The sequence below is a fragment of the Acinonyx jubatus genome, chromosome D1 (genome assembly GCF_027475565.1).
Source record: "Acinonyx jubatus isolate Ajub_Pintada_27869175 chromosome D1, VMU_Ajub_asm_v1.0, whole genome shotgun sequence".
NCBI lineage: Eukaryota > Metazoa > Chordata > Mammalia > Carnivora > Felidae > Acinonyx > Acinonyx jubatus.
This window is the reverse complement of record NC_069390.1, coordinates 75,066,441-75,082,634: the sequence shown is the minus strand read 5'-3', so window position 1 is coordinate 75,082,634 and position 16,194 is coordinate 75,066,441. Positions and strand designations below refer to the sequence as shown.

At 40.1% G+C, this 16,194-nt stretch overlaps 2 protein-coding genes across 7 annotated transcripts in view; one reads left to right on the top strand and one right to left on the bottom strand.

The window, feature by feature from the left end:
* Window positions 1-3,826, bottom strand: part of KDM4D (lysine demethylase 4D) — a 34,118-nt gene extending 30,292 nt beyond the window's left edge. The window contains exons 1-2 of one of the 2 annotated variants that reach the window (XM_027040057.2): window positions 3,358-3,826; window positions 1,681-1,774 (exon numbers count right to left, since the gene is read on the bottom strand). The gene's annotated coding sequence lies outside the window, so the exon portion shown is untranslated. The remainder of the gene's footprint in view (window positions 1-1,680; window positions 1,775-3,357) is intronic. The other variant, XM_027040056.2, reaches the window with a different exon arrangement.
* CWC15 (CWC15 spliceosome associated protein homolog) lies at window positions 3,789-14,838 on the top strand. Of its 5 annotated transcripts, none has more exons than XM_015085215.3 (7): window positions 3,789-3,914; window positions 5,189-5,327; window positions 5,809-5,921; window positions 6,788-6,876; window positions 8,241-8,354; window positions 12,616-12,734; window positions 13,945-14,838. In XM_015085215.3, exons 2-7 carry the CDS (start codon window positions 5,197-5,199, stop codon window positions 14,072-14,074), a joined length of 696 nt encoding a protein of 231 aa, XP_014940701.2. In that variant the 5' UTR covers window positions 3,789-3,914; window positions 5,189-5,196; the 3' UTR covers window positions 14,075-14,838. The 5 variants fall into 5 exon arrangements, with proteins under 5 accessions (XP_014940701.2, XP_014940689.2, XP_014940684.2 ...); XM_015085203.3 differs by having other exon boundaries at window positions 3,853-3,975; XM_015085198.3 differs by having other exon boundaries at window positions 3,867-3,997.
* The last annotated feature ends 1,356 nt before the right edge of the window (window positions 14,839-16,194 follow it).

The window sequence follows — 16,194 nt, the reverse complement described above, 5'->3', positions numbered from 1 at the left end:
GGGAGAGTCTTGTAGGTCACTGTGAGCACCTTTTATTTTTACTGTGAGAGAAATCAGGAGCCAATGCCTATTGTCTAGCTGGATCCCCTTTTCTCCCAATCCCATCCAATTGTCTTGTTAATTTGTCAAAATTATTGCCAATCTGATACTATAATGTGGTAATTATTAGTTTACTTTCATCTTCCTAATAGGGAGGTTGTGTGTCTTTTATGTTTATTGTTTCTTTGGAATTGCTATCTCTGAATGGCCTGTTTATATTCTTTGCCCATTTTTTTAATTGGGTCGTTTGTATTTTGTTATGTATAGTAGTAGTAACCTTTTATGTTATAGGTATTACAAAATTCACCTGTTAATCTAGCATTTATCTTTGACTTTGTTTTAAGCACCTTCTTTAATAAAATAAAATTTTTATATAGATAAAGTTTTACATTTACTCTTTGCACAGCTCTTAGGTGTTCTGCCTTGCTCAAAAGGTCTTTGCAAACCCTAGGTTGTGCAAATAGTCTCTTAAGGTTTCTTCTTAGATATTTATGGTTTCTTTTTTCCTTTTGGCTATTCAATTCAATAGGACATAGTATTTGTGTAAATTCTGAAGCTAGAACTCCACATTACATCCAGCCACAAGAGTCGGTTTTACAGTCATAGTTATTATGTAAAATATCCCTTACACATTGAATTAAAATACTGCCTTTGTCATATTAAAATGAAGGAGCATTGTTAAAGGTTAAGATCTACTACATATATCCAAAACCTGATAAGAATGATCTACAAGGAATGGATTGATTCATAGATTATGAGAGATAAGAAATACAGCAGGATGTCAGTTACAAAGAAGGTTGGAGGGATTAGGATCCAGACCACAAAGGAAGGGGGCTTAGGTCATCTCATGTCTACTAACCCATAGAGAGCTGAGGGTAATGGGCACAGTCATGGGCAGTTTGGTAGATCTGCTGGAGGGCACATGAGAAATCCTTGTTTAAGAGCTTTTGTTTTTGCAAGAAGTCAGAAGGTCATCCATTCCTGGGAAAGAGGATGAGAAGGGAAAAGAGGGTGGAAAGGGTGTGTAGATTTGAAGAAAGAGGGGACTGTGGGAAATCATATCATTGCAGAGTGGAAAAATAAGCAATTAGAAGAGCATAAGAGGTTTGGCAGGCAGAATTCGAGGCACAACTGGATTTCTGTGGTAATGGGCTTAAAATGAGAACTCCTGGGAGGTTATACATGACTTTTGCCAGCAAAGGTAACTGATAAGGTATATTTTAAGTTTTTAGTAAACTTGCTTTTAGGTTTTTTTTTTTCTAATACTTTCAAACCACTTAAGTCAAAAGCTTTTGGTTTCATTTATCAGTACTTTAAACTCACTTAAGCAAACACTTTTTTAGTGTTTTCTAATTACTACTTTCAGACCATTTAGGTCAAAGCTTTTAACTTCATGGACTGATGATATTGTATGTGGGTGTTAATTACAGGGGTGGTTATTAATCATGGTGATCCAAAGATTAGCCCATGGTGGTGGGCTAAGAGCAAAATGAATCAGGGTGATGGACTCAGGGCTGATAAGGGCAGCTGGGATATAGAAACCAGGGGTATTATCTATAATTGTGTCACCACCCTGTCATTGTTACTTCTTTCCTCCACTTCATAGTGCATCAATCATTCATTCATTCAACAAATACTTACTCAGCACCTATTATGTGCCAGGCACTGTTCTACATGCAGAGGATACACCAGTGAACAAGAGAGACAAGGTTCCTGCTTTCCTGGAACTTACGTTCTAATATAGGAAGATAGACAATAATAATAAAAATAATATTAATAATAATAATAGCTAACATTAATTTAGCAAGTACTGTTTGCTGAGACTGTTTTAAGCACTTTACAAGTATTACTTCATTTAATCCTTATCATAACAATAGGAGGTCAAGACTAGAATTATCCCCATTTTATATAATGGAAACTGAGGGCACAAAAAGGGAAAATAACTTTCCCTTTAGGGCAAGGCTAAACAGCTAGTCAAAGGCAGACCTGGAATTTAGCACCAAGATAGGCTATAGATCCCTTATCTCTTAACGACTCTGCTATACTCCCTCTCAGACAAAAAACAAGGCGAAAAAACAATGGCAGAATAAATTTGGCAGCATTTGGTACTACAAAAAAAATAAAGTAGGGCGATGTGATGGTATTTGCATGTTCGGGGCTTGGGGGTGACAAAGAAGATGTCAGGGAAAAGCCTCACTGACACAGTAACATCTGAGCAGAGACTTGAAGGATGTTAACAGTCGTCTTGGGGCACAGGCAACAGAGAAAACCTAGTACAAAGGAACCTTATCCTCGTTTGTGAAACAGAAACGCCCTGTTGGCTGTGGCTAAAGTTTAATATGTAAGAAGTGTCTGATTATAAGTGAAGTCAAGGAGCTAGGCAGGAACCAGACTACACAAGGTCTCAGGTCACATTAAGGAATTTGACTTTTACTCTAAGTGCAGTGGATTTTTCTGCAGGAGAGTAACACTACCTGCTTTGTAATTTTCAAAGGTCACTCTCACTGCTATATGCAAAATTAACTGTACGTTGGACAAAAGTGGAAGCAAGAAGACGCATTAGGGAACAATTACAAATGTCGGTGAAAAATAGTGTCTTAGACTTAGGGTAGTGGCAGTGGACTGGAATGTGGGGTATCATTTTGGAAGTAAAACTGGCAAGTCTTGCAAATGAACTAAATGTGAAGGGTTTAGAAAAAGGAATTCAATTAGGATCCTCAAGATTTGGTTTTAATAACTCCTACATGGTAGCGTCCTTTACGGAGATGTGCAAAACTAGGGGAGAAACACCTCCATTAAGAACTAAGATCTTCATCTTGAACTTTATAAGGGGCTTTTTTTTTTCTTTTACTTTTTTTCATTTATAAGTTTCAAAGAAAGAGTTCCGAACATAAAGCTTTTTAATTGTTCAATTTAATGAGCTCTTTACATTTGAAACCAAGTTGGAGGAGCTGAATTTTCATTTGTTTAATAAATATTGAGTATCTACTGTGGCCAAAAACTATGTGAGGAGATACCAATATGGGCTAAGCAAACGAGAGCCCTGCTCCCAGAGTGCTGCTTGGGAAAGGGAGGAAAGACGACTGGTGAGGCACCCCCCCCCCGCCCCCCCGCCTCGTTCGTCGTCTCATTAAAAGTTCACCTAACGCTTGAGTAGCCATCTTATAACTGCATCTCGTGCTTCTGGCAGTTGGGCCCACCGTTCTAAACGCTCGTAATCGGGTTCATAAATGGATCTCGAATAGTGACATCTCCCCTCCCACTAGAACTTAGACTTTTCTAAAAAATAGAAATTTTAACAAACAATACGAATACAACCTTTGCTTTTGAAGACTAATATTTTTGCAGGAATGGTACCTTTATAAAGATCGTGGTTGCCCCCGTACATATTTGTTCTTTCTTCATGTCCAATTAAATGAAAACACTAGTTTTTCCGTAGCCCAACTCTCTAGGCTTGTTGGGTCTAGCTCAGGAGAGAGGAAGCTGGAGCCGTTGGATTTAAACAGTTTGGTGTAATCCTTCTCTACGCTCTCTCTCGCTAGCCGGGGACGTGGTGTCGGCTACCCGGGGCTTTCCGTCCACGCAGCACCGGAATGAAGGAGTCTGGGAGGGGGTCGGGGAAGGGAAAGACGGAAGAGACATTAAGTAATTGGTTCTCGAAGGTATAAAATGATGTTTAGGGTCTACCCTAAAGCACTGATTTCAAACGCCCGCCCCCTGGGCCGTTTCGGCCCCGCCCCTTTCTGTCGTCACGCCGACTTCCACCTTGCCTGCTGCGGATTGGTCTCCGCCTCCGCCTCTAAATTGCGACTAAAGAGCTTAGGGTTTGCTTCCGGGTCTTGGGCCCTGGCTTTGGGCGCAGAGGCTCCTGGGAGGTACGAGTCGTAATGGTGTCTGTATGATTTCCGGAGGCTGCAGCATTAGACCCCGGCCGACGTGAGCGGCAGGAGGGTAGCAGGTCGTCTCTGTTGTCCGAGAGGGGCGGGAAAGGGTGGTTGCGGCCGGAGTCGGCAGTAGAGAACCGGGCGCGGGCGGAGGAGGCCGCGGAGCAGCGGGCGGTGGTAGAGCCCGGCGAATCCCAGGCTGGCCGCGGAGCGCGCAGCGGAAGGCAGCTTTGCAGACGGCGTTAAATAGGGTCCACGCCCCTCCAACCCCCCCAACCCCCTGCGAGTCGGGCCTTGGGTGAAGAGTCAGCGAGTTTCTGGTAACAGCCTGAAGGCGAGCCCCCGGGAGGTGGGAGCGACGATGATCCGGGGGTGTGTGGGAGGCGGCGGCGCCCCCAGCGGCAGACAACCCAGTTTCTCCCTTTGCATACACCCCTTTTCCCTTTTTGAAAATCTGGAACAGTATACCGGTTCCCCCAGCGTCCCCACACTCATGCTTTTCGGACCCTTAACGGGGCTTTAGGAGCCACATCTGCCAGGCACCACTCTTGGCAGCTCAAAACCAAAAGTAACGCAAGGAATGGGTCCCGGAGTTTTGCTTATCAGAATCCTTTGGGGGGGAGTGTCCTGTCTTGAGCTTTGTAACCTACAAAAGATCTGACTTACAACGGTGGCTGTAGGAGAAAACTGGATCAACAAAAGGTTGTCAGAGAATTTTGCCCACGTAACCGTCATTAAATTTTAGCACACGTTTCTCCAGAACACTCACTAACTTTGTCAGTGATTTTAAAGTAATTTTTGTTCTTGTCGTCACTAGCCTATTTTCTGTTGTACGAGGTTTAGTTAGGGTGTCTGGTGGAGTAATGTTGAGTTGAGAATTTTTAAAACTTAATCGTGGCAGTGCTAAATTTCACAAGACTTTGACATTTCAATTCTCATATAATAATCCTTTGAGGGATATCTAGCCCATTTCACAGAAACCTAAGCCCGGTGACTTGCCCAAGGTCATAGAGACAGGAGAACAGGAACACAAACTCAGATCTTCATGAGAGATTTTTTGCACTAAGAGCTGCCTAAGAAGCTGTATTCCTTATACACCCTGAGCTTCATAATTTGTTTTCTTCAAAACTTTTGTTTGAGATTCTTCAGGTAAATTTTGGAGAATGAGTTTTGGAAATTATTTCACAAAGATGGATATTTATGAATACTTTATGCAATGAGAGTTTATCATATTGGAATTAACTGGATACTGTTTTTCTTTAAAGCATAAAAGATGACAACAGCAGCTAGGCCAACTTTTGAACCTGCGAGAGGGGGGAGAGGAAAAGGAGAAGGTGATTTGAGCCAACTCTCAAAGCAGTATTCAAGTAGAGACCTACCTTCTCATACAAAGATAAAATATAGGTAACGAAGACTTTTTATTTTCTTGTTCAGAAAACAAGACTAAAAATGTTAAATGGCATGGTCATGAGACTGTAGCATGTTTGAGGATTGATCGCTTAAGTCATCTATTTTCATAGGCGTAGAATGCAATAGAGTATTTGACATTAACATTATGCTCTGATTATAATGCACTACTGTATATTACTGATGCAGAAATTGCTGTTAACTGGGAATTTCCATATGTAGGTGGCACAGTAATAGTTACCTCAGAGGGCCTGTGCACGGTCTACACTAATCATTATGAGATTAAAAGTGTCACGGTAATGAGCCCTGAGATGACATGGCTAACAAAAAGTAAAGACATTTTAATTCATCTGCAGCCTTATGGGAAAATATGTGTGACTCACCTTGTGCTTTTTGAAATGTTGGAAACATCACAAGGACGTAACTTGTATCCATGTTGCCTAAGTAACATTTTTGCCCTCATTTGTTTCTCCTTTAGACAAACCACTCAGGATGCCCCTGAAGAGGTTCGCAACCGTGACTTCAGGAGAGAGCTGGAGGAGAGAGAGCGAGCTGCCGCCAGAGAAAAAAATAGAGATCGTCCAACACGAGGTACTAACACTACCCCCAGACATTTGTCTCCTGAAATTAGGTCAATAACGGTTTTTATTTCATGTTCTAATTGGAACTGATCAGTATTTTGTTTGCCTTTAAAATATTGGTGTGAACAGTTTAAAATATTGTTTGCTTTAAGACGTCAGTAACACTTTCTTAAGCGATTAGATTAGCGCTGATGAGGTTGGGTTCTAATTCCATCTGTGCTTCTGTGGTAGAAGGAACAGGATGACCTGGGGATATCTAGCAGCTGTTGTTTCAGTTCACATAAAGGTGTTTTGGTTTTTTTTTTTAATCTTTTTTTTTAATGTTTGTTTATTTTTTGAGAGAGAGACAGAGCTTGAGAGGGGAAGGGCCAGGGAGAGAGGGAGACACAGAATCTGAAGCAGGCTCCAGGCTACGAGCTGTCAGCACAGAGCCCGATGCAGGGCTCGAACTCAGAAATTGCGAGATCGTGACCTGAGCTGAAGTCGGACGCTTAACCGACTGAGCCACCCAGGCGCCCCTCACATAAAGGTTTTTACTGTTGAGAATAGCCACACTCCTTGAGCCCCCATAAGGTTCTGTCTGTGAGGGTCTCTTAGTTTTGTCGCTAGTTTTTGGCAGGCATTTACAGGCATCAGTTACAGTAGCTTTTTTATATTTTCAGTATATGTAAACTATTTCCTCAATTTCCCGAGAGAGGCTATATAGTTCTCCTATTCAAATCAATACTTTCATTAATTCATTCAACAAATACTTAACCAAGGGCACATTCCAGGCACTGTGGTTCCTGTAAGCTCTTTGTGCCCACACGTCCCTAAAATGTTACAAGAAACGCAGTGTTTATTTTAGTAAGCTAAATGATGTTTGTTTTCCCCCAGAACATACAACCTCCTCATCAGTGTCAAAGAAACCTCGGTTAGACCAGATTCCTGCTGCCAACCTTGATGCAGATGATCCTCTAACAGATGTATGTTTTATTTCCTCCATTGATCTCCACGTGATCATTTTTTTATTGTGTTTTCTGAAATGCTTTTTTTGTTCTTTGACTTTGAGAGGTGACCTGTATTTATTTACTTCCTGTTATTCACATGTAGCCCTGACATCAGTGTTAAGCTTTATGGTTGATTTTTAAGTGTATTTATTTATTTTGAGAGAGTGAGAGCGTGAGCAGGGGAGAGGCAGAAAGAGAGAGGGAGGATCCCAAGCAGGCTCCGTGCAGAGCTGGACACGGGGCTTGGTCTCACGAACCGTGAGATCATGACCTGAGCCAAAATCAGGAGTTGGACACTTAACCGATTGATCCACCCAGGCGCCCCATGGTTGATTCTTAAATGAAAAGTATTAATCACAAGAGTAATCAAACTTCAAGGGCAAGTTTGATCTCCAGGGAAGTGTTCTATTAAAGAATAAGCTTCCCTAAAAAAGAATTCTCTGTACTAAATCCTGGAGGTTGACCATGTTTTCTGTACCCCCAGAGGGCATTCCTCATCCTAGGGTGTCTGTCAGCACCCCCAAGAGTTGAACCCAGGGGCCTTTCCACATTAGATACCAAAGGTGCCCTCTCTAGATGTGCACTTCAACTTAATGGCTTCCTCTGCTTAGGAAGGGAAGCGATCTAAGTGGAAGGTTTTTAGAATTAATGCTTCAGTTAACATTAAAATTCAGTGGGGCCCTATAGTCTGTAATTAACTTGCAATTTTCTACATACAGTGGGAAAACATGAGTGGCCTTTCGTGGGGAGCATCAAACTAAATGTATATGTCAACAATTAATTCCAGACCTGACAGACTGAATTCAGTAGTGAACTCAGTAATTAAATAAAGGGAACCCAATTTTAAATGGGATTTAATAACTATTTGTTTGAAATTATTCTGAGAATGTAGCGCCCTTTTTTGTACTTTTGATTATCCTTACTTCCTAGCTTAAAAGTTGTTTTGAGCTAATAAAATTATTTGACTCTCAGCGTGATACACCGTGTACATATGTACTGCGTGTATCAGTGTAGTATTTCTTCTCTGATTTTAGAACTATTTTCATATGTAAAATCTCTTTTGACCCTGTAAATCTGAAAGATATTTTGTTACCCTATTTGAAGTTACAATCTCAAACATATGAGGGACATTTTAGTAAGTATTCTGTAAGCTTGTTTGTGGGGTTTTATTTTATTTTTTGGTTGCTTGTTGATTTTAATTATATTTAAGTACATTTATCTTCCCCAACGGGAAACTGACCACTGCCCCAGAGATTTGATAAGTGTGATTTTTATGGAAAAATAAATGAATAATGTGCATTTTCTTTCCAATCTCCTGGGCCGTTGTCATTCTTTTTCAGGAGGAAGATGAAGATGAAGATTTTGAAGAGGAGAGTGATGATGATGATACTGCAGCTCTTCTTGCAGAGCTAGAAAAAATTAAAAAAGAAAGAGCTGAAGAGCAGGCCAGGAAGGTAAAATGGAAATACTAAATATTTACATCTTTCTCCATCTTCTGTGCTAAACTAGAAATATTTTTTGATGTAAGTAATATCATCTTGTATTAGAAATCGTGCCATGTCTAGATATTACAGCACTTGTAGGTCTACAAGTCCTATTATTTTTATGACATCCTAACTTCCTTGGTTGTGTTAAAAATTCTTTCCAGGGGCGCCTGGGTGGCTCAGTCGGTTGAGCATCTGACTTCGGCTCAGGTCATGATCTCACAGTCTGTGAGTTTGAGCCCCGCATCGGGCTCTGTGCTGATGGCTCAGAGCCTGGAGCCTGCTTCCGATTCTGTGTCTCCCTCTCTCTCTGCCCCTTCCCTGCTCATGCCCTGTCTTTCTCTGTCTCAAAAATAAAATAAAAAAAAAATTCTTTCCAAATAGCTCAGACATGCCTAATAATACTACCAGTTTGCTCTTCGTTCACATACTTGTTCATATGTTCAACAGACATTGAGTCATTGTCTAGTAAGTGTCAGAGGAATCAAAGTTGAATACGATATATAATCATGGCCTACCGAGAACCCATGGATATAATGAGGCTATCTTTGTCTCCTCTTTGCAGCCTTCTTTCCAGGCATATGTTGATATAGTCTGTCAATAGGTTTTATATAACTTAGGGCAATTTACCTAACTTCTGGGTCCCCATATTCTCTCCATTTATACAGTGAAAGAAAAGAATGTCTGTCTCAGTGAGAGTTACAAGGATTACATAGGATCCATAGTACATATTTTTTTTTAATTTTTTTTTTACATTTTATTTATTTTTGAGAGAGAGAGAGAGACCGAGCACAAGTGGGGGAGGGGCAGAGAGAGAGGGAGACACAAAATCCGAAGCAGGCTCCAGGCTCCAAGCTGTCAGCACAGAGCCTGATGTGGGGCTCGAACCTACGAACTGTGAGATCATGACATGAGCCAAAGTCCGTTGCTTAACCGACTGAGCCACCCAGGCGCCCCCATAGTACATACTTGTAAACTTTGGATGAATTGGCCATAGTAATAAAAATAAGACAAGAAACAGGTGAGCTCAAACAGGTCACAGCTTTAGTGGTTCACAAGCCAGCGCTAAAGGAGTTTGGACTCGGGTTTTGAAGGCCATGAGGAGCTAGTTGATTTCAGCAGGAGATTGATAAGGTTGGATATGCATTTTATTTTTTTGTTTATTTTATTATGAAATATTTCAGTAACACCGGGAAACATGAATAATAAAATTATTGGATACGCAGTTTGGAAAGATTACTCTGGCAGAGGTATGGAGGTTGTATTGAGAGAACTGATTGAGGAGGCTGTTCCAGTAATCCTCACATGCAATTATGATCATTTTGCATAATAGGAATTGGAATTGAGAGACGCAAGTAGATGCTGATAGAGCTGTCGAGGAAGAAAAATTGACCAGATAAAGTGGCTGATTAAATGTGGCAGCCATGATGACCCCCCAGTTTCTGGGGAGATGTTGCTGCCAGTCACTAATACAGGGGATGGCAGAAGGATGAGCGTGTTTAGACGGAGAGAAAAGAGATGACGAACTCTGGAACAGGTTGAATTTGATTCATTACGAGACATTCAGATGAAGATATCTGCTTCCACTTTCAAACAAAACAACTCAGCTTTTTTTAATGAGCCTCTCTCTGTGCAAGCTTGAACCAAGCTTGAACCAAGAATTTGTTCTGTTTAAAGGGGGGAAAAAGATTGACATGGGTTCATGTGAGGAGTCTAGGGAAGTAGAACATTGCTGGATTTCAAATTGGAAGAAGAATTTTTTTTTTTTTTAACATTTATTTATTTTTGAGACAGAGAGAGAGCATGAACAGGGGAGGGTCAGAGAAAGAGGGAGACACAGAATCTGAAACAGGCTCCAGGCTCTGAGCGGTCAGCACAGAGCCCGATGCAGGGCTCGAACCCACGGACCGTGAGATCATGACCTGAGCCGAAGTCGGATGCTTAACCGACTGAGCCACCCAGGCGCCCCGGAAGAAGAATATTTTGAGGATAGTTCTCATCAAAGTTTGGCATAATTCCCATAATAGCCTATAATTGTATCTAATTTTTAAAAATCAAAGAATTATAAGAACTTTCCTGATATCACTTGCACACCACTAGAGGGCAGTTGTTCTATTCCAGAATCTTTCAGCTTGCCTAACAGCTCTAGATATGTAAAGAGACATAGAATTCAAATGCATTTGGTTGACTGTTAGGAAAGATAAATGTATTTCATTTCATTTATTTTTTTAACGTTTGTTTATTTTTGAGAGAGAGACAGAAACAGAATGCGAGCTGGGGGGGGGGCAGAGAGGGAGGGAGACCCAGAATCCGTAGCAGGCTCCAGGCTCCGAGCTGTCAGCACAGAGCCCCACACAGGGCTCGAACTCATGAGCTGTGAGATCATGACCTGAGCTGAAGTCGGACGCTTAACCAACTGAGCCACCCAGGCACACCAAGAGTAAACGTTTTAGACAAAGATCTTGGAATTTTGTGGGGCTCATCTACTGTCTTTGTACAAAAATGTATTGATGTTTCTTGGGATTGAATGACAGTTATTTCTTTTTTTCCTGTTTGCCTGTCTGGTTTTCTAGTGGCTGGTTTTTGAGGTGTCCCAAAATAACATTTTCAAACCAGTCACCCTATGTCAGGGGTTAGGAAGCTTTCTGTAAAGGGCCCGATGATAAATATTTCAGGACATTTCAGGCTTGCAGACCATGCAGTCTCTAGTGCTCTCTGTAGCACAGAAGCCACTGCAAACAATACCAAAATGAATGAGGTTGACTATCCATGTTCCAGTAACATTTTATTTATAAAAATGGAGCAGTTTGGATTTGATATGCAGGCTGTTACCCATTATTAGCCTATGTGTGGGAACCATAATGTGCCTGGTACTTGAGTATGGAAAGGGTGGGCACCTTTGTTCCAGTGCTGTGTTTGGCAATCAGCCAGGACTGTGAAAGAAAAAATAATGCAGATATAAAATGTCCATAACTTTATCATATCACATACATTATTATTATAAGTTGGATACATTGTATATTTGAGCTCTTTTTTTTATAGCATCTCAGAGAAATATCTTTTCACTTTCAACATCAATATAATTTGTTAAAAATACATAGTTTTTAGAAAGCTGTCTGCTCTTAATCTATGATGGATGCTTTTAATTTTGTTTGCTTAAGGTCTGAAAGTGACCTAAAGTAATTTCCCTGTTTATTTCCCTGAAAGTTACATCTTGTCACTTCCCAGTTATTTGGCCTCTTAAAAATGAAATCTGTTGTTCACACTTGGATATTAAAATGAAATAATCATTAGCCTGTATGAAAAATTAAGTTATTTTTTAAAGTGATATAAAACACTATTAGGTTCATTTTAAATTGAAAGTCTCTTTTTCCTTGATCAATTTTTGTCATCCCTAAAATCCAATAAAGTAGGATTTATCTTTGGTTTAAAATAGCCTGAACAGATAGATCAGCAGTTACTATGGCTAAGAATTCTAGGCATTTTATATTTTTAGGAAGGAAACAGGGTGATTTGGGTTTAAAGAGGTTAATGCTAAATTAAAAGTGAAGAAGGACGAGCTTGTAGCTGATGAAAAATGAGAGGTGTAAAAATGGAGAATTAGTAACAATAAATGATAAGAACAAAATGGAAAAACCTGAGGTGAATTAGTAGAAATGCATGTTAACTGAATATAAGATTTTACATGATAGTTTGTTTTATTTTAGGAGCTACTACTTGGTTAATAATAACTTGTCACTAATCCTGGAGCTGCAAGTTTACATTGTTAATAGTTCAAAATAAAATTATTTTTTAATTGTGGTTATATATAGCCCATCTTTAAAAATAAAGGTAATAGTTTTGCTAAATGTGTCTTTTTGATGTTTAACATATTCTGAAATTATTAGAATATATTTATTGGTGTATTCTCTTAGAATGAGCGATGAATTTTGTATGTACTTCAAGAAAGAAAATAGGTTTAAATATGCATTCTAGAATTTCAGAGTCGGACTAATGAATGTATGATGACAAGCATGAAATATTTATAGTAAAAAAGCCAAATTGTTTGGATTAAGTGAGACTTTTCTGGTATATCTTACATCTTTAAAAAAGAAAAAAAAAAAAAAGGCTACCTTGATTCTTACTCCAGCTCCCTCATAAAAATCCTAACAGTCTTTTAAAATAGGAGTTATGCAAGAAGATTGATCCCAGAATTAATGTAAATAAATGAGCCCTCCTCTGTCATTGACAGGAACAAGAACAAAAAGCTGAAGAAGAAAGAATACGTATGGAAAACATATTGAGTGGAAACCCTCTCCTTAATCTCACTGGCCCATCCCAGCCTCAGGCCAACTTCAAAGTTAAAAGAAGGTACTTTACACCAATGAGTTGGATATATATTGCAGATTGGGAGTTTTATACCAAGCTATATTATGTGAAGCCTCTAAAAACCCCTTTTTCACTGGTCATCTTCTCCGTCAGATATTAGAATGACAGAAGGAGAAGGAATGAACGTGTACTTACTTTCAGTAGATATTTCTGATAACTAGCTGTGTACCAAATACTGTTGTTTTTTAATTTTTTTAGTGTTTGTTTATTTTTGAGAGAGAGACAGAGTGCAAGCTGGGGAGGGGCAGAGAGAAAGGGAGACACAGAATTCGAAGCAGGCTCCAGGCTCTGAGGTGTCAGCACCGAGCCCGCTGCAGGACTTGAACTCCCGAGCCGTGAGATCACGACCTGAGCTGAAGTCGGCTGCTTAACCAACTGAGCCACCCAGGCGCCCCCAGATACTGTTCCAAGCACTAGGGATGGAGCAGTGCATTGAGCCGTTGGCCCTACAGAGGTTACATTTTACATCTGTGTGGGAAGAGTCCCAAGCTCACCCTTCACATTCAGAGGCTTGCCAGAAGGACACAGAGGACTCTGCATATAGTTGTCCTCGTACTAACAGAGCCACAGCCAGGTCATAAGGGGGAAAGCTACAGGAGGAATCCATGTGCACACTTCCTCATGCTCTGTCCCTCTTCTGAGGGTCACCCAGAATATTCTTTACTCTAGCAGTGCCAGGTGGACATGGGCCAGCACATGAGCCTTACTGGTTATACCCCAGTAGTTTCTTCTTTTGTTGCCATAAAATGCACATACTATAGTGGATGATTACTAAGTGGTAACTGATCAAAGAGCATAAAATCTGGTAATCCGAACTATAGTAAATTGACCAGTTATTATCATCTAGAACCATCTACAGTAACCAGGGTAATACCAGGGCTGCCTCTTTGTTTCAGACCTGAAAACATTAAATATTTATGCAATTAAGCCGGTGTATTTCTGCTTTTTCACTCAGAGTTTCTCATACAGGAGAAGTCATAAGAATGTATGTTCTAAATAGGAATTGCCTTTTCTGCTGTAATAAAGCAAAATTACAACCTATTAAGAATTACTTTATTCTTTTGGGTGTAATTGCTGCATCAGATGATGTATATGTTGAACATATTTCTGGGTAATGACTGAGCTTTGCAACTCACTTTTTCATGTCTCCTGATACAGACATGTAAGCGTTCTGTTTGCTTTTTTCCTTTAGGTGGGATGATGATGTTGTTTTCAAGAACTGTGCAAAAGGTGTAGATGATCAGAAGAAAGACAAAAGATTTGTAAATGATACACTGCGATCTGAATTTCACAAAAAGTTCATGGAGAAATATATTAAATAGTACAGTTTTATGTGCTTAATTAAAGACTGTAAAATGTAAACGATCATTCTGACTTTGTTCTGTTTTCTCTTTCCCCATCTACATTATGCATAGGCTTCCCTAATTTTAAGTTCCAAAATATACTCTTCTTTATGGATCCATTATTTGATAAGGACTTGGGAATTGGTTTAACCTAGTTTCCATTCTTGGAATATTTCCAGTCATATGTTTTCCTTCTAATATGGGAAAGGGAGCCTTCTTATAATAAATATTTTGAAAAATCTATATAACCAAATCTGTGTCCCCAACTTTTTTGTTGAAATGTATGCAGCTTTTAAAACATTGCATATTTTGTTTTGTGAATTGTATTTCTTTGTGCATTAATTTTTTCTCCTCATTTCTTTGACATTGATTTAAGGTCAGTTAATGTGTAATGTCTTCTCTGCTTTTTTAAAAGCGTGATGGAAGATGAAAAGAATTCTGTTTTGGCCCACATGTTGGTATAGAAGAGTGTCCTCAACCTCTAAGCTCCCTGAGTGTGTGTCTGAGGGTGCATGGGGTATCTTTCGCTTCTGCAAGCACTCCTTTCTTTTTCTCTTGGCCCAAAACAGCTCCTTAAGCATGCCCAGTAAGCATGTGGCACTCACCTGTGTTTTCCTGGATACTCAACGGCCATGTCTCTTTTGAATGAGATAGAGTTTGCACACTGATCGACTTTAGGATGCAGAGCGTAGGAAAGTTCTAAACAGCAAACAGTACATGAAATAAAACCTTTGGAAATAGGATTTTGTTTGTTTGTTTGTTACCTTCGAGGATATGCACGTGGGAAGTGGGAACGTCTCTACACAGCTGGGAAGTTAAGTTTCCCTAAGCCTGGGCTCTGATTTAAGGGTGTCACTTTGGTGGAAAAATTGGGATCAGAAATGGAGCCATTTACAGAGACTCCGTCCTAAGATTCCTCAGTTGTAACTGATAGCTTGATAAGGTTAAAGATAAAACTTAGAAAGCAAAAATAACATGCTTTTATCACTGACTATTTATTCCAACCCTTTGAGAGCATATTCACTACTCCAGCATTTCCCCAGTGGAAGCTTGGACACGGGTTGTATGTAGCCCGAGCCAGGAGTAAAGCTGGAAATGGGGCCCAGGTTTCCACATTCATGCTCTGCATTTTTTTCCAGTTGATCTATTTACACAAAATTTTGAATACTTCAATTAGTGGGTTTTTTTAAACCTTTTATTAATATTTAAAGCCCTATTTTTAAAATATCACCAGCTTTACAATTTACAAAGTGCCTTTACATTCATTTTCAAGTTTCTAAATAGCACCACTGTTACATACGAAGGGGCTTCCAAATGAAGATGAAACTTGGGCCAAATGGCTGCATCAAAGGTAATACAGGTATGAATGCCTTCAAACTACATGAAAATGTGCTTTTAGATGTGATGTGAAAGACCTTAGATTCCCAAAACTAGTCTTGGGACTCTGGGCAAAGTGAAGGAAAAGAGGTGGGGGGCACTGAATCATAAAAAGCTTTAATTTTTTAGCATCTGAAAGGCGGATCGCGCACTGGGGCTGATGTAGGTGCACCCTTACCACAGCCTGCGCTGACTTCAGATTCCCTGTTTGGTTCAGGAAGAATCCAAGTAAAGGTCATTTCGATGTTTTCATTCCCCTTTTGACTATAGTTTTCCAGCGTAGAACAGGTTGTGTAACCTGAGTCGGATGCAAGAAACCTAATGTTCCGGTGTCAGCTCTCAGATTTACAGAGCAGGGAACAGTCTTCTTAGTTCTGATGCCTTGCAATCTTGGAAAACGTTGGAGGGACCTTTTATCCCTCTGAGGGCCCATGCTGAGTGCGGACCAGGGCTTTGAAGCCAGATGGACCTAGACGTGAAGCCCGGGTCTGTCACTTCAGGCTTTGACATGGTATTCACGAAGGTTGCTTGTACTGCGTTCATTTAATAGACACCGCTCCCTGTGAAAGGTAGGCATTATTTTCCCTGTTTTATAGACAAGGAAATTGAAGTTTATAAGAGAAGTGTAAAAGCAAAGTCCTAAACTTTTAAGGGGGTAGGGGCGAGATGCCAACCTAGAACGGTCTTTATTCTTAAAGCCCATCCTCTTAATTACTAGGCTC

Excerpts from the sequence above, each read along its gene's own strand:
- CWC15 (XM_015085215.3), top strand. The coding sequence starts at position 5,197 with ATGACAACAGCAGCTAGGCCAACTTTTGAACCTGCGAGAGGGGGGAGA. Across the intron at positions 5,328-5,808 it reads CATACAAAGATAAAATATAG|ACAAACCACTCAGGATGCCC; the intron begins GTAACGAAGACT and ends TTTCTCCTTTAG. Across the intron at positions 6,877-8,240 it reads CAGATGATCCTCTAACAGAT|GAGGAAGATGAAGATGAAGA; the intron begins GTATGTTTTATT and ends ATTCTTTTTCAG.